The sequence below is a fragment of the Giraffa tippelskirchi genome, chromosome 7 (assembly GCF_054371585.1).
Source record: "Giraffa tippelskirchi isolate mGirTip1 chromosome 7, T2T-mGirTip1v1.2.pri, whole genome shotgun sequence".
NCBI classification, from domain to species: domain Eukaryota; kingdom Metazoa; phylum Chordata; class Mammalia; order Artiodactyla; family Giraffidae; genus Giraffa; species Giraffa tippelskirchi.
In genome coordinates, this window is record NC_137281.1 from 116,659,513 (window position 1) to 116,684,667 (window position 25,155).

The 25,155-nt window shown below is 36.8% G+C and overlaps 1 protein-coding gene across 3 annotated transcripts in view; it reads left to right on the forward strand.

Moving 5' to 3' along the window:
* DNAAF4 (dynein axonemal assembly factor 4) overlaps positions 1 to 25,155 on the forward strand; it is an 80,629-nt gene that overhangs the window by 15,170 nt on the left and 40,304 nt on the right. For all 3 annotated transcript variants that reach the window (XM_081510249.1, XM_081510250.1, XM_081510251.1), the window contains exon 4: positions 16,504 to 16,735. In XM_081510249.1, the coding sequence (XP_081366375.1) occupies positions 16,504 to 16,735 (232 nt within the window). The remainder of the gene's footprint in view (positions 1 to 16,503; positions 16,736 to 25,155) is intronic.

Sequence of the window (25,155 nt, forward strand, 5' to 3'; positions counted from 1 at the left end):
AGATCTACTCTCTTAACAACTTTCAATTATGTAGTACAGTTTATCACTATAATCAATATGTTGTATTACATTAGATCCTCAGCAGTTACTCATCTTACAGCTGAAAGTTTGTACCCTTTTCACCAATGTGTTCCCATTTCCTCACCTCCCTCCAGCCCTTGGCACCACGACTCAACTTTCTGTGATTCTGATTTTTTTTTTTTTTTAAGATTCTATGTATGGGCTTCCCTGGTGGCTCAGATGGTAAAGAATCCACCTGCATTGCGGGAGACCTGGGTTTGATTTCTGGGTTGGGAAGATCCCCTGGAGGAGGGCATGGCAACCGACTCCAGTATTCTTGCCTGGAGAATCCCCATGGACAGAGGAACCTGGTGGTCCATGGGGTTGCAAAGAGTCAGACATGACTGAGTGACTAAGCTCAGCACATGATACCATGCAGTATTTGTCTTTGTGTGGCTTATTTTGCTCAGTGTACTGCCTTCCAGGTTCTTCCATGTTACTGCACATGACAAGATTTCCTTCTTTTTTAAGGTTGAATAATACTCTGTTTTGTGTGTGTATGTGTACATATATATTTGTTGTTGTTTAGTCACTAAGCCGTGTCTGACTCTTCTGCAACCCCATGGAGTGTAACCCGCCAAGCTTCTCTGTCCATGAGATTTTTGATTGGGTTATATGTTTTTCTGGCATTGAGTTGTTTGAGCTGCTTGTATATTTTAGAAATTAATCCTTTGTCAGTTGTTTCATTTGCTATTATTTTCTCCCATCTGAGGATTGTCTTTTCACCTTGCCTATAGTTTTCTTTGCTGTGAAAAAGCTTTTAAGTTTAATCAGGTCCCACTTGTTTACTTTTGTTTTTATTTCCATTACTCTTAAGAGGTGGGTCATAGAAGATCTTGCTTTGATTTATGTCATGAAGTGTTCTGCCTATGTTTTCCTCTAAGAGTTTTATAGTTTCTGGTCTTACATTTAGGTCTTTAATCCATTTTCAGTTTATCCTTTTGTGTGGTGTTAGGAAGTGTTCTAATTTCATTCTTTTACATGTAGCTGTCCTATTTTCACAGCACCATTTATTAAAGAGACTGTCTTTGCCCCATTGTATATTCTTGCTTCCTTTGGCAACAATAAGGTGCCCATAGGTGCATGGGTTTATTTCCGAGCTTTCTATCTTGTTCCATTGGTCTATATTTCTGTTTTTGTGCCAGTACCATACTGTCTTGATGACTGTAGCTTTGTAGTATAATCTGAAGTCAGGAAGGTTGATTCCTCCAGCTCCATTCTTCTTTCTGAAGACTGCTTTGGTTATTTTGGGTCTTTTGTGTTTCCATATGAATTGTGAAATTTTTTGTTCCAGTTCTGTGAAAAATGCCATTGGTAGTTTGATAGGAATCACATTGAATCTGTAGACTGAGTTTGGTAGTATAGTCATTTTCAAAATATTGATTCTTCTTACCCAGGAACATGGAATATATCTCCATCTGTTTATGTCACCTTTGATTTATTTCATCAGTCTCTTAAAATTTTCTGTGTACAGTTCTTTTGTCTCCTTAGGTAAGTTTATTCCTAGATATTTAATTCTTTTTGTTGCAATGGTGAATGGGATTGATTCCTTAATTTCTCTTTCTGATTTTTCATTGTTAGTGTATAGAAATGCAAGTGATTTCTGTGTATTGATTTTGTATCCTGCAACTTTGATAAATTCACTGATCAGCTGTAGTAATTTTCTGATACTATCTTTAGGGTTTTCTTTTTTTCTTTTTTATTTTTTTTTTTATTTTTAGGAATCCAAGGAATCCCTTATTTATTTTCAATATTTACAAATGTCTCTGGAATCTAGACCAGGAGAAAACTTGTACAGTGAAAGGTGTCTTTTTTTTTTTTTTTTTTTTATAAATTTATTTATTTTAGTTGGGGGCTAATTACTTTACAATATTGTAGTGGTTTTTGCCATACATTGACATGAATCAGCCATGGGTTTACATGTGTTCCCCTTCCTGGACCCCCCACCCACCTCCCTCCCCATCCCATCCCTCTGGGTCATCCCATTGCCCCGGCCCTGAGCCCTTGTCTCATGCATCGAACATGGAATGGTGTTCTGTTTCACATATGATAATATACATGTTTCAATGCTATTCTGCCAGAACGTCCCACCCTCACCTTCTCCCTCAGAGTCCATAAAATTGTTCCATGCATCTGTGTCTCTTATTCTGTCTCGCATATAGGGTTATCGTTACCATCTTTCAAATTCCATATATATGCATTAGTATACTGTATTGTTGTTTTTCTTTCTGGCTTACTTCACTCTGTATAATGGGCTCCAGTTTCATCCATCTCAGTAGAACCGATTCAAATGTATTTTTTTTAATGGCTGAGTAATATTCCATTGTGTATATGTACCACAGCTTCCTTATCCATTCGTCTGCTGATGGACATCTAGGTTGCTTCCATGTCCTGGCTATTGTAAACAGTGCTGCGATGAACATTGGGGTACACGCGTCTCTTTCAATTCTGGTTTCCTCGGTGTATATGCCCAGCAGTGGGATTGCTGGGTCATATGGCAGTTCTATTCCCAGTTTTTTAAGGAATCTCCACACTGTTCTCCATAGTGGCTGTACTAGTTTGCATTCCCACCAACAGTGTAAGAGGGTTCCCTTTTCTCCACACCCTCTCCAGCATTTATTGCTTGTAGACTTTTGGATAGCAGCCATTCTGACTGGTGTGAAATGATACCTCATTGTGGTTTTGATTTGCATTTCTCTAATAATGAGTGATGTTGAGCATCTTTTCATGTGTTTGTTAGCCATCTGTATGTCTTCTTTGGAGAAATGTCTGTTTAGTTCTTTGGCCCATTTTTTGATTGGGTCGTTTATTTTTCGGGAATTCAGCTGCAGAAGTTGCTTGTATATTTTTGAGATTAATTGTTTGTCTGTTGCTTCATTTGCTATTATTTTCTCCCATTCTGAAGGCTGTCTTTTCACCTTGCTTATAGTTTCCTTTGTTGTGCAAAAGCTTTTAATTTTAATTAGGTCCCATTTGTTTATTTTTGCTTTTATTTCCAATATTCTGGGAGGTGGGACATGGAGGATCCTGCTGTGATTTATGTCGGAGAGTGTTTTGCCTATGTTTTCCTCTAGGAGTTTTATAGTTTCTGGTCTTACGTTTAGATCTTTAATCCATTTTGAGTTTATTTTTGTGTACGGTGTTAGGAAGTGTTCTAGTTTCATTCTTTTACAAGTGGTTGACCAGTTTTCCCAGCACCACTTGTTAAAGAGATTGTCTTTTCTCCATTGTATATTCTTGCCTCCTTTGTCGAAGATAAGGTGTCCATATGTGCGTGGGTTTATCTCTGGGCTTTCTGTTTTGTTCCATTGATCTATTTCTATCTTTGTGCCAGTACCATACTGTCTTGATGACTGTGGCTTTGTGGTAGAGCCTGAACTCAGGCAGGTTGATTCCTCCAGTTCCATTCTTCTTCCTCAAGATTGCTTTGGCTATTCGAGGTTTCTTATATTTCCATACAAATTGTGAGATGATTTGTTCCAGTTCTGTGAAAAATACCATTGGTAGCTTGATAGGGATTGCATTGAATCTATAGATTGCTTTGGGTAGTATACTCATTTTCACTATATTAATTCTTCCAATCCATGAACACGGTATATTTCTCCATCTGTTTGTGCCCTCTTTGATTTCTTTCATCAGTGTTTTATAGTTTTCTATATATAAGTCTTTTGTTTCTTTAGGTAGATATATTCCTAAGTATTTTATTCTTTTTGTTGCAATGGTGAATGGTATTGTTTCCTTAATTTCTCTTTCTGTTTTCTCATTATTGGAGTATAGGAATGCAAGGGATTTCTGCGTGTTAATTTTATATCCTGCAACTTTACTATATTCATTGATCAACTCTAGTAATTTTCTAGTAGAGTCTTTAGGGTTTTCTATGTACAGTATCATGTCATCTGCAAACAGTGAGAGCTTTACTTCTTCTTTTCTGATCTGGATTCCTTTTATTTCTTTTCTTCTCTTATTGCTGTAGCTAGGACTTCCGGAACCATGTTGAATAATAGTGGTGAAAGTGGACACCCTTGTCTTGTTCCTGATCTCAGAGGGAATGCTTTCAGTTTTTCACCATTGAAGATAATGTTTGAGGTAGGCTTATCATATATGGCCTTTACTATGTTGAGGTAGGTTCCTTCTATGCCCATTTTTTGAAGAGTTTTAATCATAAATGGGTACTGAATTTTGTCAAAGGCTTTTTCTGTATCTATTGAGGTTATCATATGGTTTTTATCTTTAAATTTGTTAATATGGTGTATCACATAGATTGATTTGTGTATATTGAAGAATCCTTGTATCTATGGAACAAACCCAACTTGATTATGGTATATGAGCTTTTTGGTGTGTTGCTGAATTCTGTTTGCTAAAATTTTGTTGAGGATTTTTGCATCTATGTTCATCAGGATATTGGCCTATAGTTTTCTTTTTTGTGTTGTCTTTGTCTGGTTTTGGTATCAGCGTGCATTGCAAGGCAGATTCTTAACCATGGACCACCAGGTAAGCCCAATACCACACTTTCTTCATTACTGGAGCTTTGTAAATAATATATTTTGAAATTGAGAAATATGAGCCTTCCAGCTTTGTATTTTTCAAGACTGTTTTGGTTAATCTGGGTCCCTTATAGTTACTACATTTGAATCTGAAGAAAGACTTTTCTATTTCAGTTAATATTATATGATATCTATGTGTTTTCTGACAATTTGAAAAGGCCATTACATGAAATGTTATTTTTATAATTTAAAAAGTATAGAAAATGAATGGGGGGGTAAGATCTCTTGTAATTTTCTCCTTTGTTTTTTGTATTTTTTATGTTTTTCTAATAATAAACATTTATTTTTCCTAATAAGAAAACATTTATTTTTGAAAACAGAACAATGCTTATCTTCCTATGATTATCTTTAGACTTTTAATTTCTTTTTGTTCTAACAGGAATTTACTAAATCTCTATGTACGTCTACCAAATTTCCAAACATATGAAAAATTAACTATAGCCATTAGCATGGTATCATGAGAAAAAGCAGTATATTTGACACTGTCTTTCTTATATTTACACTTTGTCAAGTCTACTGGTTTACTTCCTTTTTGTGTAAGCATATCTCAAATTCACAGCGTTTGTGCAGAAATAAAACTTCAGCAATTATATATATGTCCACTTTTTTGTTTACTGCAGGCTTTTTCATCTTTTCCAGAGGTGTGGTTAAAATCTTTTCTTTTTTTTTTAATTTCATATGTCCTGTTTCCTCACGAGCCTAGAGAAAGTCTGTGGTCAGTTTTTCAGAGCTCTTACAACTTGAGTGCTGGACAGTCGGTCTTCTTGGTCTCCTTTCCATGGGTCCCTGAATCTGGACCCTAACGAGCTTCTTGGGAAGTTGCTGAAGGTTTGTAAGTAGGTCATTTTAGGACAGTAATTTTTTTAATGCTCTGTGTATGGAGTAAGTTGCCCATACTTTATGGAGTTAAGCTTGAATACCAGTTGAGTTGTTAGTGGCTAGTATATGTATTATAGAAAAGAGATGGATAGTGTAGGGTCATGCATTCATAATACTGTTAGCCTTGAAAAGAACAGTGTGGGAGAAGAAATACTTTTGTTTCAGGGAGAAGTTGAAAGAATTTAAGATGTTGATGGTTCCCATCATCTCAACAGCAAGGTCTTTTGAACCAGAAGTAGTTTAGTTCAATAGGACACCTCCAAAAAGAAATTGTTTGCAAAAGTCTGTTATCAGAGATGAATAAGGTTACTATTGAGCAGCAAGGATAAGGTAAAGAGTAGGGTACAAGAGTAAGATATTAACTAATTTCCATTAGCCAAAATCTGGTTTAAAAAACTAAATTTTACTTCTGTTCCTCCATTCTGTGAGTTTTGCTCCTTGAAGTTGAAGGCTAGTTTAATAGAAGCATTTTAGCATATATAACATTAAATATATCAGTACTATGTCTCTGTGTAGTAAACCCAAGTACTGACTTCAGGATGATTTCTTCAACAGTAAGCCAAAGCTGAATCTTTAAAAGATACCAGCAAATCATGATAAGACTGTAAAGTCATATAGTGTAAGACCAAAGAATTTTCTATCAAGTAATAACTTTTATTCAAGGACAGATAGAGCTAACACTTTAGTAAGAGTCTACTCTTATCTTTGTGTGCTTAGTCGCTAAGTCGTGTGTGACTCTTTGTGATCCCCTGGACTGGGCTTCTCTGTCCATGGGATTTTCCAGGCAAGAAAACTAGAGCGGATTGCCATTTCCTCGTCCAGGGGATCTTCCTGACCCAGGGATCGAACTGGCATCTCCTACATCTTCTGCATAGGCAGGCAGATTCTTTACCACTGAACTACCTGGGAGGCTATCCTTATCTACACGTGGGGTTTCCAAGGCACTTACAAATTCTTATGCTTTATATGAACATCCAGATTTCAGTTTAGTGAAGTAAACTGAAAGGTAGAATCCCTACGTCCAAATTTGCTGGCGAGTTAAATAAGTTCCTCTCAGTTTTTCTGAGTTTGACTTTTCACTTTGTGAATTATTTAGCCTTTGGTTCTTCTTACAGCTCTCACTGATGTCTTTGGGCCACCTTTGGCCTGTTTGAAAATCTGCCAAAGGGAAAAGAAAATGTCCTAGTCTGCTTGGGTTGCCATAACAGGCCAACAGCAAAAACACCGACTGTGCAGCTTAGGTAATAGAAATTTATTTTTACACAGTTCTGGAAGCTGGAAGTTCAATATCTGGCTTCAGACCAATTCATTTTCTGATGAGGCCTCTCTTTCTGGCTTGCAGCTGCCTGTGTCCCCTACATGATGGACACAGAGAGAGTGTCACTTCTTATAAAGACAATAATCCTAGTGAATCAAGGCTCTACCCTTATCACCTCATTTAATATTAATTTCCTCCTTGTAATTGTAAGCCTTTTCTCCAAATATTGTTACATTGAGTGAGTGTTAGGGCTTCAACACACAAATTTGGGGGAACATGATTGAGTTTTTGGGGAGAAGAGAACTGAAATGAAAATCAGTTTTTATTATGTTTTAGCTTTGAACACATACTTATATCATTCTAAACACCAGATTATCTTTTCTACAGAAATAAACAACTAAATAATTAAATTTCAGAAATTAATAGAAATTTTACAGTATATGAAACTTCAGACTGAATTAATACATCACTTTTCTTAGCTCATTGTTAGAATGATATATAGCTCCACATGAAAGATGTTGGCTGAAAAAATAACACACAACCTAAAAATTGAGAGTTATGTTTTTACTAAGGACCCAGCTGAGGACAGTAGCCCTGGAAACAGCTTCTCAGATAGCTGTGGGGAACTGTCCCACAGAGGTGAAGAAGGACCCAGGATATAGAGGGGCTTTTGCTGAAAAAACGAACAAACAACAACCATGTAGTTGAACATCAAAAGATTACTGCTTGTCACAAGAAACAGACATCTCAAGTTAATGTTTTTAGTGCTTTTCTGTGTATGGGAAGATGCTTGATAATGAGCTTATTGAAATTATTCCTTTGAAATGCTTCTTAACTGTCTAGGGCTAGTATCCTGCACTACTGGGGCATCTGCAGTGACTGATGGCTTGATGGTGGACAGCATTGTTTATTACCAGAATGACAGGCAATGTTCTTCGTTGACAAAGATAATAAAGCTTAAAGATACTCTTAGGAGGCATTTTTGCATGTTCTTTTCCCATTAGTGCCCTTGACATATTAAGCAGTTATTTTAAATTCCATGCCTGATAATTCTTACATCTGTGTTGTATCTGAGACTGGTTCTGATTATTGCTTGTCTCTTTGCAATCTGTTTTTACTTACCTTTTGGCATGCCTTACAATTTTGTTGTTATTGAACACTAGTCATATTGTATCAGGTAATAGAAACTAAGGTTAATAGGACTTTAGTGAGTAAATTTATTTATTTTAACAGGATTTGGTGTTATGTTTAACATTAGCTGTGTTAGCTGTACAGGTATAGATATTAGAGGCTTCAAATTCCTCTAGTGGGTTTTTTTTCCACTTCTCTTTTGAATCTTGGATTTTCTGCTTCTCTATCTACTCATCCTCAGTGAGAGCCTTTGTCATACAGCTCTTTCTTCTGTGATCCAGTGTCATTATTCTGGAACCCTGTTGTTGTGGTAGTAAATTGTAAGGGAGTGGAAATATTCTATCATCTTTCCATCAAATCCCAGGCTTTTTCATGGGCCTGTATCTTGGTTGTGTGATCTTTTTACACATGTTCCTCCAATGATACAGCTTTTCTCCCCTGGCTCTCATTCTCTTCCTGGGTGCATTGTTCCCTGTCTATTTTCCTGAAGCCTGACAGCTAACTGTGTTTTTTTTTCTCCCTTTGGGTGGAACAGGAAGTCTGGGGAGGACAGGAGTGGGAGGAAATCCCTTCTCCCAGTGCAGATAAGGGACTTTAGCTCTGACAGGTTGCTTTCTCCTGGAGAGTCAATCTTTGTTATGGAGAATGCTTTGGGTATTTCTGTGTTTCACAATGATTATTTTTTTAAATTATTTTTTTTAAGGATAATTGCTCTACAATATTGTGTGCTTCTGCCATACAACAATGTGAATCAGCCATAAGTACACATATGTCCCTTCCCTCTTGAACCTCCTCCCACCACCCATACCATCCCACCCCTCTAGGTTGTCACAGAGTACTGCGTTGAGCTTCCTGTGTTATATGTCAGCTTCCCATTAGCTATCTATTTCATTAATACATATGAATATGTATTAATAATACATACATACATACATTAATAATAATTAATACATACGGTATATGTTGTAATGCTACTCTCTCAATTCGTCCACCCTCTCCTCCCCCGCTGCCTCACTGTGTCCAAATTCTCTTCTCTGTGTCTGCATCTCTGTTCCCGCCCTGCAGATAGGTTCATCAGTACCATTTTCCCAGATTCCATATATATGCATTAATATGCTATATTTGTTTTTCTCTTTCTGACTTACTTCACTCTGTGTAGCAGGCTCTCAATGATTATTCTTCCCCACCTTCTGCCAGAGTTCTTATTCAGATCTTAGTCATGGTAATCTAGTGGGGTTTCTGATGGTAAACCTCACAAAAATATGGGGTCACCCTCTAAGACTGTGGCTCCCCAGAGTTTCTCACTGCCATGCTGGGCCACACTCAGACTCCAGCATTTTGTCAAAGTTACTGTTTAAGTGTTTTTACCAGTTTATAGCTCCAGTTGTTTCTGGAAAAGGCAAGCAGATCTTTATGTCTTTCTGGACACACTTGTCTCTCTGGGTTTCAGAGTAGCAGTTTGCTCTGTGACTTAATTCTCTGATGGGTCCAAAAAGCTTTGTTTTCAGTGTGTCCATCTTTTTCTGTTGTAAGGATAGGAATAACAACTTTTTAACGTGTCAGAACAGAAGCTGGAGCTCCTTTGTTGACCTTTTAGCTTTATACATATGTGTGTGTGTGTGTGTGTGTACATACATACTCTATATAAATAAACATAATTTTTATAATATGGATATGAATTTTAGGTTGTTCAAGTTTTTAACGATTGCCATACGCACCTTTAGCTTATCGCAATCTATGATCTACTTCAGTTTAACACTGACTCAATTCCAGTAAAATACAGCAACTTTGCTTTATACGGCTTCATTTTCTCTCTTTAGTTTTGGGCTATTATTGCCATTCATGAATAGGTATACGTATATGGATTTTATAAATAAACAATATGTGTTATAATTTTACTTTAAAAATAATTGTTTTTTTAAAAAATCTCAAGTTTTCAAAGAAAGAAAAGAAAAGCAATCAAATACTGTTTTAAAATTGTTTAATGGATAAAACATAAATAACATAAAATTTACCATTTTAGTCATTTATAAATACATAGTTCAGTCACATTACATACATTCACATTGTTTTGCCACCATCACCAACCATCCATTTCCAGAACTTTTTTATTTTCCCAAACTGAAACTCTGTACCCATTAAATAGTAACTTCCCATTCCCCATTTCCCTAAGTCCCTGCTGCTGCTGGTGCTAAGTCACTTCAGTCGTATCTGACTCTGTGCGACCCCATAGACGGCAGCCCACCAGGCTCCGCTGTCCCTGGGATTCTCCAGGCAAGAACACTGGAGTGGGTTGCCATTTCCTTCTCCAATGCATGAAAGGAAAAGTGAAAGTGAAGTCACTCAGTCGTGTCCGACTCTTAGCGACCCCATGGACTGCAGCCCACCAAGCTCCTCCGTCCATGGGATTTTACAGGCGGGAGTACTGGAGTGGGCTGCCATTGCCTTCTTCCCCTAAGCACCTAGCAACCAGCATTTTACTTTCTATCTCTGTGAATTTGACTCCTCTAGGTGTCTCATATAAGTGAAATCATACTATATTTGTCCTTTTGTGCCTGGCTTATTTCACTTAGCATAATGTCTTCAGGGTTCACCTACTTTTTAGCATGTGTCAGAATTTTCTTCCTTTTTAATTCTGAATAATGTTCTGTTATTATGTGTATACCACATTTTGTTTATCCATTTGAATTGTCTTTTATACTTACCCATATATTTACCATTTACCATATTCTTCATTCCTGCTTACAGATCTGAGTTAGTGTTTAGTACCATTTCCTTTCAGCCTGAAGAATCTTCTTTAGTATATCTTATTGGGCAAGTCTGTGACAAATAGTTTCTCTCAGTTTTCATTTATCTTGAAATGTGCTTATTTCGTCTTCATTTATGAAGAATGGTTTTGCAGGATCTAGAACTTGCAGTTTTAATTTCTTTCTGTCTGTGCTTTGAACAACAGGTCTTTCTCTGCTTTCTGTCTTCCATTGTTTCTAATGAAGAATCAGCCTTTAATTGTATTATTATTCCTCTGTACATGTTGAGTCCTTTTTTTTCCTCTGCTTTAAAGATTTTCCAGTTTTTGTTTGGCCTTTGGGTTGACTTAGTAGTTTGACTAAGTTTTATCTAGGCGTATCTCTTTGTATTTATTTTACTCTTGGTTGAAATTCTCTGAGAGGTGTAATATTCTCATCAGATTTGAGAAGTTTTTGGTAATTATTTCTTGATGTATTTTTAATTGGAAACTACACATTTTAGTGGTTGGTGGTTTAGTCACTAAGTTGTGTCCAACTCTTGCTACCCCATGGACTGTAGCCCACCAGGCTCCTCTGTCCACAGGATTTCCCAGGCAAGAATACTCAAGTGGGTTGCCATTTCCTTCCCCAGGGGATCTTCCCAACCCAGGGATCAAACAGAGGTCTCCTGCATTGCAGGTGATCTTTTGCATTGCAGGCGGATTCTTTACAGACAGAGACACCAGGAGAGACATTTTAGTAGATTATAATAATTCTGAGTTCTGAAAAGTTATTTATTGATTGATAGTTGTTTAGTTTTTAATAACTTGCCTGGACTTTAACTGTGGAGTCACTCTAGACTCACTTGTAGTAAACACTGCTGATGTTTCTGCTGAGTTTTTTCATTCTTATTTTTAATTTCTTATGTTTTTTCCTTAAGTGTCTTCCCTGTGTCTGCATAGCTACTTGTTAGCTAATAACTTGGGCACAGGTGTTAAATACCTTCAGCCTGAAAGGCTTCCACCCCTGTGCTGACTGGTCTGTATGTGGATTTGGAAATACATTCAAAGTTAGAGCAAGTTCTCAAGTATCCCTTGGTTTTGTTTTATGCCAGGCTTCCTCAAGTATCCCCTAGTAATGCATCACTTTGTGTTTAACCAGGGGTGTATGGTGAGTTTATTACAGACCTTCCATGGCTCTCTAATTTACATGCTCTTTCTTTTAATTTTCTGACTAGTCAAGCATTTACCCTAACCAGGACTTCAACCTCAGACCTCAGCGGCAAATTTTCCCTCTTCATTCCCAACCAAATCTACTACTTTTCTCCACCAAAGCCACAGGTTTTCACTACCCCACCCTGAAATGAGCCCACTGTTTTTGCTAACAAAGCTGCTGGGTGTTTTTTTGTCGTTGTTGGTTTCATATTGGTAAAAATGTCAGTCTTGTCATCCTGGCTGGAGTGAGTGGTTGGAAGAAACCTTAGGCAGAAGGGCAGAGCCTTTCACAGCTCTTAACCTGTGACTTTAGCAGTTTCTCTGGACTCAACACTTACCAATTTGCAGGCTGCCTTTGGTTAATTCCCACTTCCTTGAATTGATTGTGTTTGAGAAATTTGTCTAGTTTTATACTTAATCTTTATGGATGAAAATTGCCAACCTCTTCATGCTTCCATAAAACCTGCATGTTTTCTGCTGTGGATGAATTTCACATTTACTTATTACCAAACTTCCTAAGAGTTCTGTTGGTATTTTGATTAGATTTAAATTGACTTATAAATTAATTTGCAGAATATCAACATATTTAAGATATTGAGGTTCTCTTCCAGGAATGTGGCATTTATCTCTCTTTATTCAGACTTACATTTTATATTCCTCAGCAAAATTATTTAGCTTACATATAGGGCTGGTTCATATTTTGTTAAGCTTATTCGTAGCATTATAAAAGCTTTTATGGCAATTACTAATGAAATTACCTTTTTTTGTTGTATTTTCTAATTGTTGCCAGTTTGTAGGAAAGTTAGTTGTTATGAGTTTGTATAAGTTGATCCTGTATGTGATTGCCTCCTTGAAATCTTCTCATTCTGATGTGCTGTGCTTAGCCACTCAGTCATGTCTGACTCTTTGTGACCCCATGAACTGTAGCCCGCCAGGCTTCTCTGTCCATGGGGACTCTCGAGGCAAGAATACTGGAGTGGGTTGCCATGCCCTCCTCCAGAGGATCTTCCCAAACCAGGGATCAAACCCAGGTCTCCTGCATTGCAGGCAGATTCTTTACTGTTTGAGCCATCAGGGAAGCCCAAGAATACTGACTAAAGTGGGTAGTCTATCCCTTCTTCAGGGGATCTTCCCAAACCAGGAATTGAACTAGGGTGTCCTGCATTGCAGGTGGTTTCTTTACCAGCTGAGCTACCAGGGAAGCCCTTTCATTCTAATAGTTTGTTAGTTTATTATTTGTATTCTTTTAGGTAGTCTACAACATTATTTGCAAATCGTGATGGTTCTATCTCTGTATAATCTATGTTTGTATTTCTTAAAGTTTTTAATTTAAAAAATTTATATACTGTAAAAATTCTGTAGTGTAGGTTATGCTCTCCAGGAAAATAGTAAAACAGTAGGCATATTGGCCTTAGGGACTTTACTGGAAATATTTTTAATGCTTCATCATGAAGTATGATATTGTGTAACTCCTTTTATTGATCTAAAAAAAAATTTTTTTTTTAGTATAAACTAGTATATTGGCATGTACTGAGATCATATTATTTTTCTCTTTTGAGTGCCTAATATCATAAATAATAAACACCATATTTGATCAAGATGTATTATAGTTTTAATATTTTCCTTGATTCAGTTTCCTAGTATTTTATTCTTTTTGCATTTTAATTCATAAATGAGATTGGTTTATAAAGAACATTGCCTTGATAAACCAGAGATTCATTCCAGATTGAAATAATTATAGGTTTCCCTTTCTTCAGGAATTTGGATTAGAAGCCACTCATTATTCAGTTACTTACATTTACTGTCTATATTAAACTCATATCCCAGACTATATGGCATCCTTTTTTGAACAATGCTGCTGCTGCTGCTGCTGCTGCTAAGTCCCTTCAGTCGTGTCCGACTCTGTGCGGCCCTATAGACGGCAGCCCACCAGGCTCCGCCGTCCCTAGGATTCTCCAGGCAAGAACACTGGAGTGGGTTGCCATTTCCTTCTCCAGTGCATGAAAGGGAAAAGTTAAAGTGAAGTCGCTCAGTCGTGTCCGACTCTTAGCGACCCCACGGACTGTAGCCTACCAGGCTCCTCCGTCCATGGGATTTTCCAGGCAAGAGTACTGGAGTGGGGTGCCATACTAGGGAGTTAAATGGAGAAGGCAGTGGCACCCCACTCCAGTACTCTTGCCTGGAAAATCCCATGGATGGCAGAGCCTGGTAGGCTACAGTCCGTGGGGTCGCTAAGAGTCGGACACGACTGAGCGACTTCACTTTCACTTTTCCCTTTCCTGCACTGGAGAAGGAAATGGCAACCCACTCCAGCGTTCTTGCCTGGAGAATCCCAGGGATGGTGGAGCCTGGTGGGCTGCCGTCTGTGAGGTCGCACAGAGTCGGACATGACTGAAGCGACTTAGCAGCAGCAGCAGGGAGTTAAAATCCAGTTTCTTCATGTAAGGTGATTATTTTTCTAGCTTTCTGAATTTTTCTGTTACCACACATTCCTCCTTTAAATGGTATGTTCCCCTGATTGCATTTTTTAAAAAATAAGACCTTCAAGGATTATTTAATGTTTGTCTCTGTTTCTTTGCTGTATGTAGTCTCTGTTTTCTCTTTATCATGATCATAAGGTATTACCTTCTTCATGTTTTTCCTTTCATTCTAGTTCATTCTGTGACCTGTTCTTTGATGCCTTTTGTAATTCTTCCTCCTCCTCGTTAATCCCTGAGGACTACTTTTGTTTGCAATATAGCCTATTATACATTATATATACATATATATTTATATGTACATATGCGTGTGTGGCTGTCCACACACGTTTTTCCCCTAACTACATCTTGGCATGATAGAACTTTCTTGTTACTTTTGGTGGGAAGAACAGTCTTGTTTTTGGTAACAGAGACTTAGTTTGTGCATTTATAAAACTTTTAAAAATGTACTTGCTTAACAGGGATTATGAGGGGTGAAGATGTTCTGACTCTTCACATACTTTTTCCTCCTTCCACGTGTTGAAGCAGAGAGGAAGGAGGGGGAAATAGGCAAATATATTACTAAATTAGGGGAAGTTGTCATCATCTTTTAGGTTGTGGCTACCTATAGTTAATACTGACTGTTCATCATGACCTGTTGTGAGGCCTTTAAATGCTGGTTCATTGCCCTGTGCAGATTTGTCTTGATGCAACCTGTTGACAGCTCACTGCAGCTGTCTGAACTTAGGACATGTAGTAGTTAGCATCTTGTGTGCTCACTTTAGGTCTTAGAAGCAATTCTGGGATTACAAGAAGCTTCTGTTAGTAATTTATGAAATTTATTTTAATGTCAGTGTTTCACAGTTTAATAGGCAAAAAAAAAAAAAAATTAGTCCCTAGAGGAGGGTATTAACTCATGCAGATATTTCTTTGGTACTTCACAGTTTTCATACCTGTAGTTTTAATTCCATATCCTAAAATAATTCAGCCTCTTAGAAATTTCTTCCCAGCATGCCATTCTAGAGTTGTGTCAGATGTCCTATTTAAATGTAAATTAATTTAAATTTACATTAATGAAACTTAAATAAAATGAACAGTTCAGTCCCTCAGTCATGCTAGCTACATTTTCAGTGCTTCATTAGCCACAAGTGGCTAGTAGCTAATGTATTGGGTAGTACAGAACATTACTACCTCTAATAAAAGTTCTGTTAGACACTGCTTCTCTAGAGGATAGAGGTGAGAAATACTTGTTACCTTAGGAAAGTTAGATAAGTGGAGTCAACCATATATACTAACCAGTTACTCTGTTACATAGATTTTTTTTTTTTTCTTGACCATATGAAGTTTGTGAAAGGGAGAAAAGTTGGCACACAACTGAGCAATGTATTGCTTTCAGATTCATCTGATATTTAGCTTTTCATGTGGAAGTTTCAAATAACTGCTACTGCAAACATAGTTGAGAGCAGGATTCAAAGTTCAAACATTTCCACCTACCAGAGACGAACTCCCTGGTTCCTGCTTTCTGTATCCCTTTTTATTATTTCCTCATTCCTCAGATGAAGGTCAGTGCAACTTCAGTCCTAAGACAGGAAAGACTGGCATTTTTGAAAGGCAAATGTTTGCATATACATATGTGTGTATATGTAAGGGTTTTGGGACAAGTGACTTAACTTGCAGAATAATAAATTTTTCTTCTTGTTTTTTTTTTTTTAACCAAACTCTTACATATCATCGAATTGAATGTGTGCCTATATTTTACATACAAGTAAACCGAGGCTAGGGAAAGTGACTGCCCAAGAACGTATCAATGTGTGTGTGTTAGTCACTCAGTCATGTCCGACCCTGTGACCGCATGAACTGTAGCCTGCCAGACTCCTCTGTCCATGGAATTCTACGGGCAGGAATACTGGAGTGGGTTGCCATTCTCTTCTCCAGGGGATCTTCCTGACCCAGGGCTCAAACCTGGGTCTCCTGTGTTGCAGGCAGATTCTTTACCATCTGAGCTACCAGGGAAACCTGAAACTAAGATATGTGTTCAGTGACACCAGATTGTTGAGCATTCTACTAAATCATTTGCTTTTCCCATTTTAATTCTTTATTCATTGCTAACTGTTGCTGCAGTTTTAATGACAAGTGTTTAGAGGTGAAAGTAACTAATTATTATAGTAAATTTCTTATTTTTAAAATGTTGCTTTTTATATGTTTTAAAGGATTTGGTAGTTTTAATTTTTACAGATTGAAGAAGAAGAGAGGAAAAAAATAGAAGCTATGAAAGAAAATGAACGGATAAAAGCAACTAAAGAATTGGAAGCCTGGAAAGAAAGTCAAAGAAAAGCTGAAGAACTTAAAATAATTCAGAGAGAAGAAAAATTATATCATCAAGAAAAGCAAATGGAAGAAGAGAGAAAAAAATTAAAACATAAATGTCTTACTGGGAATTCAGCATCTAAAAATCTTGCCACAAAAGGTACAATGATTAACAATTTCTGGGAAAGTGAGTCATGTTAGTGAAGTATGTATGTCATTGTGTGTATGTGTGTGTGTGTGTGTGTGTGAGAGAGAATCTGTCCACAGTATTAGGTCATTATTTTAGTATATGATGTACTGCAATACAGAGAATAAGGTGAAAGACTTACTTCTTCCAGAAAGTAATTAAGTTTTCATAATAAAATGAGCAAAGATTCAATATTGTTTTTACTCACGTGCTTTCTTTAGACTTGTAGGCAAGTGTTGTTAAATATGTATTTAACTCAGGTACAGAAAGACTTGAAGTGAATTAGCAGTACCAGGAACATTCATTGATTTCTTCAGAGATAAGAAACTAGGAATTTCATTAAAAGGTCTTTTATTCATGTAACTCAGGAAAGCGAGTACTAGTAGGCAGATTTAGTTGCAAACAGATAAGAATTCTGCTGGCCTTTGATTCTGGTATATTTAAAAATAAATGAGAAGGCAATTTTCTTTATTGAAAACTAAAAGTTCGTTTTTATTTTATATTAGAATATTAAACTTTGTTTTGGGCTTATTTGTGTTTATTAAATGGAACATTTTGTAGTAAAATCTTACACAATAGTGATTTCATATTTCTTGGGTGAGTACTGTATGCCAGGTAATTTTATTGATTGTATCATCGATTTCTCACACTAGCACTTGCTGTTATTCTTTTTTGTTTTGTTATTCTTATTTTAAAGGAAAAATAGGTTTTGAAAGGATAAACAACTACCCAATAAGCAAACCTGTAGGATTTGAACCCAGATCTGTCTGATTCTGAAACCTGTGTTCTTTTCAAAGGCTATATGTCTTTACTACTATAACAGTGAGATCTAGCATGTTAAAAAGTCATTTATAGTGAATATTAATCAATAGCCATTATTAAATTTATGTATTTTTCATGGTTTAATATTGACATGCCAGTTAACTACTATACTATCTCCTTTAGTGCCATTTCAGCAAAATATTGATACAGCTAGAGAATTTGAAAACATTTCCTTCCAAATTTCAAATACTGCTAAACAAACTGATTGATTTTAAATACTGTTGGAACCCAAACATACTTTTATAGGTATGAGATATCCTGAAGATGCTTAAAAAAAATTCATCCATGGATATAAGGGAAATTAAACATGGTATAGGGAAAAAATATATGTCACCTTTTTTTTTTAATTTTTACTCTAGAAGTCCTTTTTTTCCCCCCTTATTTCAGTAGTGTCATTACAGATGCCTGACAAATGTGGTTACTTTCTTCCATCTTGTTCATGCATTTAACAGATACTTATTTACTGCATGTTTCCTCTGTGCTAGGAGTTATGGAATATACATTTATGACTAAACATGTGGCCAGTGCCTTCAAGGAACATATACTATTGTAGATACGGATAGCTTCAGTTAGCTGGGATTTGTACATAACCGCTTTAAAAAAATTCACAAACATCTCATTGGTCAATAAAGTTAGACCTCTTGAAGAGGGAAACTTGGCCGCTCCTGAAAAGCCTAATACTACTGTGTCAATGTCACTGTTAACTAAAAATGCTCGTTTGATAGCATTTTTAACTACAGGCAGCATATTATATTATTTTCCCCAGAAACATTCTTTAGACAAGCCACTCTTGTAGTGTATATAGAATACGGGTGGCGAGGCAGGTGCCGTAGCTTGCCTACTCAGTCTGTGCTCTCCTTTTCACCGATAGAATCGTGACTTGGGGGTGGGGAACAGAAGAGATGTGTCCAGCTAAAAAAGCTTAACTCGGGGAGATTTGACTGGTTGGATATTTGAAGAAATTGAGGAATAATGACATTTTTTTCTTTACCTGTGATAATGATATTATAGTTATAGCTTTATAAAGTCCTCATCTTGTAGAGGTGACTACTGAAATATTTATTGCTGAAAAAATACAGTGTCTGAGGTTTGCTTCAAAATAGTGTGATATGTGAAAGTGGATAGAGGTAATGATGAGTGGTGTTGGCCATGAGTTGATAATTGAAGTCACGTTATGAATACATGATGGTGATTATTCTTTCCTGTCTAGTTTTGTACATATTTGATATTTTTTATTATAAAATGGAAAAAAATTAAGGATCAAATAGTGAATCATTTTTCAAAGTAATTTTAAATTAGTAAAGAAAAAAGGAAAACGAAATTCACCTTCAGCTCTCCCAGACTTTCTTGTAGCCAGGTGACACATGTATGTCACTTGTATATGTATGTCCCTTGACACATGTATGTCACTTGTCATACATATGTATGACATGTAGTCAAGTGACACAGCTCTGACTCTTGAAATAGAAATATGCTAATAATTTATAGAAAAGTATTACTTTTTCAAGATAAGTGTCCCCAGTTCCTTTCTGTTTGCTTTCCTCTTTCCTTTTTCTACCTAAGATGAAAATCTATGCCAGGAAATGCATTAGCTATCATCTTGAGATCATTAAGAGGTAAGCCATACATTAAGAGTGATGTAACAGGGAAGAAGGAGGAGCTTGGGACATTAATGACATTGGAGAGCTAATAAATCATGCTGGAGTATCTTTCTTCAAACTTGTTAAGTGAGAAAAACAAACCCATGTATGATTAAACCACTTTAATTGTGTTTGTTGTTCACATATCCTAGAGAATTTTGACTGCTGGAAATGGCTAATGGAAGGCAAGGTTGATTTAGCCTTTGAAAATCATTTAGTATAATTAACTAAACTAAAGAAAAATGTGATTATTTCGATGTTACAAAAAAGCACTTGAAAAAATCCAACATCCATTTACAATAAAAAGTGCTTAAAAAATAAGGACTAGAAACTTTCTTGATCTGGTAAGGGCCTTCTACACAAAAACCTATAGCAAACATCCTATTTACTGATGAAATAATGCATATTTTGTCCCTGAAGTTGAAGAGTAAGGCAAACATGTCTGTTTTTACTGCTTCATTCAGCATTATACTGAAGGTCCTAACTGCTGCATTTAGACAAGAGGGCACATTGGTGGTTGCCTGAGACCGGGGGTAAAGGGAAGGAATGAACTGCACAGAGCTATAGGGGGCTCTTAGAGATGATAGGAATTTTCTGTCTTGATTGTGATTTTGTGAGTATGTACATCTATCGGAACTCATTTAATATGCTTTAAAATAAGTACAGTTATTGTACATGAATTATTTCTCAATAAAATTGGAAAAAATGTTTATTATTTTTAAGTATGAAAGCATCAAAGTATATATGATTTCCTCAAATTCTTATTATTCCACAGTAGTGCTTAGGGCCAGGCATAGTGAGGCCATCCCCCAAGTGGTTTCATTTGAGGGTCCTTGCCTTTATGTCTGCTTTTATAAGGGAAAGTGAAATCAATGAACATTAATTAGTTACATGACTATGGGGGCTTCCTTGTCTTGTTAGGAAGAGCTTTGTTTAAAAGGTATAAACTCTTGAAGTCAGTTACCGATATCAGCCTGTTGTGTTGAACTAACTTTGCTGTGCTAAGCTATCTTATTTGCTAAGCTACTAAAAGCATTGTAGAGGGAAAGATGAGGCTTCAGAGCACATAGATTTTTCCATTCTCAACTTGATAGAACTAGGTACTTCTAAAGGTAGGAGCAAGCATAAGTCTGGAGAAAATAAGGTTGGTTGAAAGTGTGTAAGACTTTGCTTACCAGTTCTCCTCCCCTACCACAGCAGAGAGCTGGAGGTTTACTTTCTGTACAGTTGAGGACTCAATGAGATTCTGCTCTGAAAATACAGAGATTGAGTGAAAGTCTGCATTATGAAAATCTAAATACTGATTCAAGAGATCCCTTCAAGCCCTATACTCTTTGCCATATGCATACATGAGCCAGTGCACCTGGGATGCAGATTGAAGAATTCCTCTACAGGGAATCCAGCTAGGATGCAAAAACCTTGTCATTTTTAATGGCCCAACTAATTCACCATGCTGAAGCTTATTCATCAACAGTCTTCCGATTCATGTACACAGAACTTCCAGTCAGAATATTTATACTTACCATTTTCAATATGAACAGATAGCCAAGAACCAAACAGAAAAATATAACTAGGAACAACTAGGCATGAAACAAGTAGGAATGGAAGAAAACTTAAGAACCATAGTTAATGTCCTCAGAGAGATGAAAACATATTTTAACCCTTGAACAAAAACAAGAGGCTGTAATAAAGAATTTTCCAAAAAATCAGTTTGGAAATTTAAAATGTATAAAATGTTCAGTCAAATAGTTGGAATATAGTAAATTTTTTCCAGAAAATAGAACAAAATGACAAAGAGAGTTTTAAAATAGAAAAGATGGGACTTCTTTCATGGTCCCGTGGTAAAGAATCTGTCTTGCAATGCAGGGGACACTGGCTCGATCCCTGGTTGGGGAACTAAGATCCCACATGCTGCAGAGCATCTCAGCCTGGGCACTGCAGCTACTGAGCCCACATGTACTGGAGCCTGTGTACCACCATTGGATAACCTGCATGCTGCAACTACTGAAGCCCACCTGCTCTGGAGCCTGCACTCTGCAACTACAGAGTCCATGCTCCAGAAGGAAATCTCCTACATAACACAACGAAGATCCTGGGTGCCACAACCAAGACCTGATGCAGCCAAATAACAATAAATAAACAGATAAATTAATGTAATTAAATAAAATAGAACAGATGAAACAACTAAAGTATACATCCACATTGTCCCAACATTCAAATAATAGAAATATTAGGAAGAGAGGAGGGAGAAACAGGAAAGGAAATAATTTTTTTTTAATTCTTTTCTTTAAATTTGGATATAACTGGCTTAGTATGTTTTAAGTGTACAATATAATGATTTGATATATATATATAGTGAAATGATTACCACAGTAAATCTAGTAAATCTGTCCAGCACCATATATTGTTACAATTTTTCTTCTTATGAGAACTTTTAAGATGTACTCTCTTAACAACTTTCAAATATACAGTGCAATGTATTAACTATAGTCACCAGGCTATACATTTCATTCCTAGTACTTGTTTATTTATGACTAGAAATTCATACTTTGTGATCACTATCACTCATTTTGTCCACGTCCCAACCCCCATCTCTTGACAACCACCAATCTGCTCTCTGTAACTATGAGTTCCATTTTTTGTTGTTGATTCTACATATAAGAAATAATTTAAAATTTTTTAGTGAGGGGTTGTGAAGGGAGAAAAAAAGGAGGAGTTTGGGATTAACAGATACATACTACTATCTGTAAAATACACACTCCAGTATTCTTGCCTGGAGAATCCCATGGACAGAGGAGCCTGGTGGGCTATGTTCCATGGGTTTGCAAAAAGTCAGACACGACTGAAGCAATTCACCAGCAGCATTTGTAACATAGAAAAACAGGGACCTGCTGTATAGCACAGGGAACTGTATTCAGTGTCTTGTAGTAACCTATAATGTAAAAGAATCTGAAAAAAATATATAGGTTCCTAATACTATTTTATTTTTCCTTGATCAATTATTGCAGCATTTTGCAAATTTTATTAGTCTATTCCAAAAAGCAGTTTTGGGTGTTGTTGATTCTTTTATTGTTTATTTGTTTTCTATTCCATTAATTCCTGTGTGTATTTTTATTTGGCTGCTCCTAGTTTCTTTGAGTTTTCTCTGTTTTGTATATAATTTGTTTGCATTCATTTTTGAATCTTTTAATTCATGCATATGAAGTGTAATTTTTTTCTCTTAAATACTACATTAATACATCCATCAAGTCTTGACATCTTGTTTTTTCATTGTCATGTGGTTGCAAATATTTTGTAAGCCATCATAATTTTTTTGCCCTCCAATTATTAGGGAGAATTTTTTTAAAATTTACAAATGTATATAAAGGCTGGACCAAAGCAGAAATGATGCTTAGTTGTGGATGTATCTGGTATTGAAAGTATAGTCTGATGCTGTAAAGAACAGTATTACATAGGAACCTGGAATGTTAGGCCCATGAATCAAGGTAAATTGAAACTGGTCAAGCAGAAGGTGGCAAGAGTGAACATTGACATCTTAGGAGTCAGTAAACTAAAATGGATGGGAATGGGGGAATTTAATTCAGATGACCATTATATCTACTGCTGTGGGCAAGAATCCCTTAGAAGAAATGGAGTAGTCTCATGGTCAACAAAAAAGTCTAATATACAGTACTGGGATACAATCTCAAAAACAACAGAATTGATCTCAGTTTGTTTCTAAGGCAAAACATTCAACATCACACTAATCCAAGTCTGTGCCCCAGCCACTAATGCAGAAGAAGCTGAAGTTGAATAGTTTTATAAAGACCTTCTAGAACTAACACCATAAAAAGATGTCCTTTTCATCATTAGGGATTGGAATGCAAAAGTAGGAAGTCAAGAAATTCGTGGAGTAATAGGCAAGTGTGACCTTGGAATACAAAATGAAGCAAGGCAAAGGCTAACAGTTTTGTCAAGAAAACACACTGGTCGTAGCAAACATCCTCTTCCAACAACACAAAAAATGACTCTACACATGGACATCCCTAGATGGTCAATACTGAAATCAGTTTGATTTTATTCTCTGCAGCTGAGGATGGAGAAGTTCTCTACATTCAGCAAAAACAAGACCTGGAGCCGACTGGCTCCAGTCATGAGCTCCTTATTGTAAAATTCAGGCTTTAATTGAAGGAAGTAGGGAAAACTGCTAGGCCATTCAATTATGGCCTAAATCAAATCCCTTATGATTATACAGTGGAGTTGACAAATGGATGCAAGGGATTATATCTGGTAGACAGAATGCCTGAAGAATTATAGATGGAGGTTCATAACACTGTACAGGAGGCAGTGACCAAAACCATCCCCAAGAAAAAGAAATGCAAGAAGGCAAAATGGTTGTCTGAGGAGGCCTTATAAATAGCTGAGAAAAGAAGAGAAGCGAAAGGCAAAGAAGAAAGGGAAAGATCACCTAACTGAATGCAGAGTTTCAAAGAATAGCAAGGAGAGATAAGAAAGTCTTCTTCAGTGATCAATTTAAAGAAATAGAGGAAAACAATAGGAAAGACTAGAGATCTCTTAAAAAAAAAATTAGAGATACCAAGGGAACATTTCATGCAAAGATGGGCACACTAAAGGACAGAAATGGTATGGACCTAATAGAAGCAGAAGATATTAAGAAGAGGTGGCAAGAATACACAGAACTATACAAAAAAAAATCTTCGTGACCCAGATAATCATGATGGTGTGATCACTCACCTAGAGCCAGACATCCTGGAATGTGAAGTAAAATGGGCCTTAGGAAGCATTACTATGAACAAAGCTAGGGGAGGTGATGGAATTACAGCTGAGCTATTTCAGCTCCTAAAATATGATGCTGTGAAAGTGCTGCACTCAATATGCCAGAAAATCTGGAAAACTCAGCAGTGGCCACAGGACTGGAAAAGGTCAGTTTTCATTCCAATCCGAAATAAAGGCAATGCCAAAGAACATTCAAATTACCATACAGTTGTGCTCATTTTACATCCTAGCAAGGTAATGCTCAAAATCCTTCAAGCTAGGCTTGAGCAGTATGTGAACTGAGAAATTCCAGATGTACAAACTGGATTTCGAAAAGGTAGAGGAACAAGAGGTCAAATTGCTAGCATTCATTGGATCATAGAGAAATTAAGGGAATTCCCAAAAAACATCTACTTCTGCTTCACTGACTACACTAAATCCTTTGACTGTGTGGATCACAGCAAACTATGGAAAATTCTTAAAGAGATGGGAATACAAGACCACCTTACCTGCCTCCTGAGAAAACTGTATGCCGGTCAAGACGCAACTATTAGAACCAGACATGAAACAACTGACTTGTTTCACATTGGGGAAGGGGTATGTCAGGGCTGTGTATTGTCACCCTGCTTGTTTAACCTCTATGCAGAGTACATCATGCAAAATGCTGGGCTGGATGAATCACAAGCTGAAATCAAGAGTGCTGGGAGAAATATTAATAACCTCAGCTATGCAGATGGTATCACTCTAATGGCGGAAAGTGAAGAGAAACTAAAAAGCCTCTTGATGAGGGTGAAGAAGGAGAGTGAAAAAGCTGGCTTAAAACTCAGCATTCAAAAAACTGATCCCATCACTTCACAGTAAATAGAAGGAGGAAAATAGAAGCAGTGACAGATTTTATTTTCTTGGGCTCCCAAATCACTGTGGATGGTGACTCCAGCCGTGAATTTAAAAGATGCTTGCTCCTTGGAAGGAAAGCTATGACAAATCTAAACAGTGTATTAAAAAACAGAGACATCCCTTTGCTGACAAAGGTCTGTATAGTCAAAGCTATGATATTTCTGGTAGTCATGTACTGATGTGAGAGCTGGACCATAAAGAAGGCTGAGCAGTGAAGAATTGATACTTTCGAGTTTTGGTGCTGGAGAAGACTCTTGAGAGTCCCTTGGAGAGCAAGGA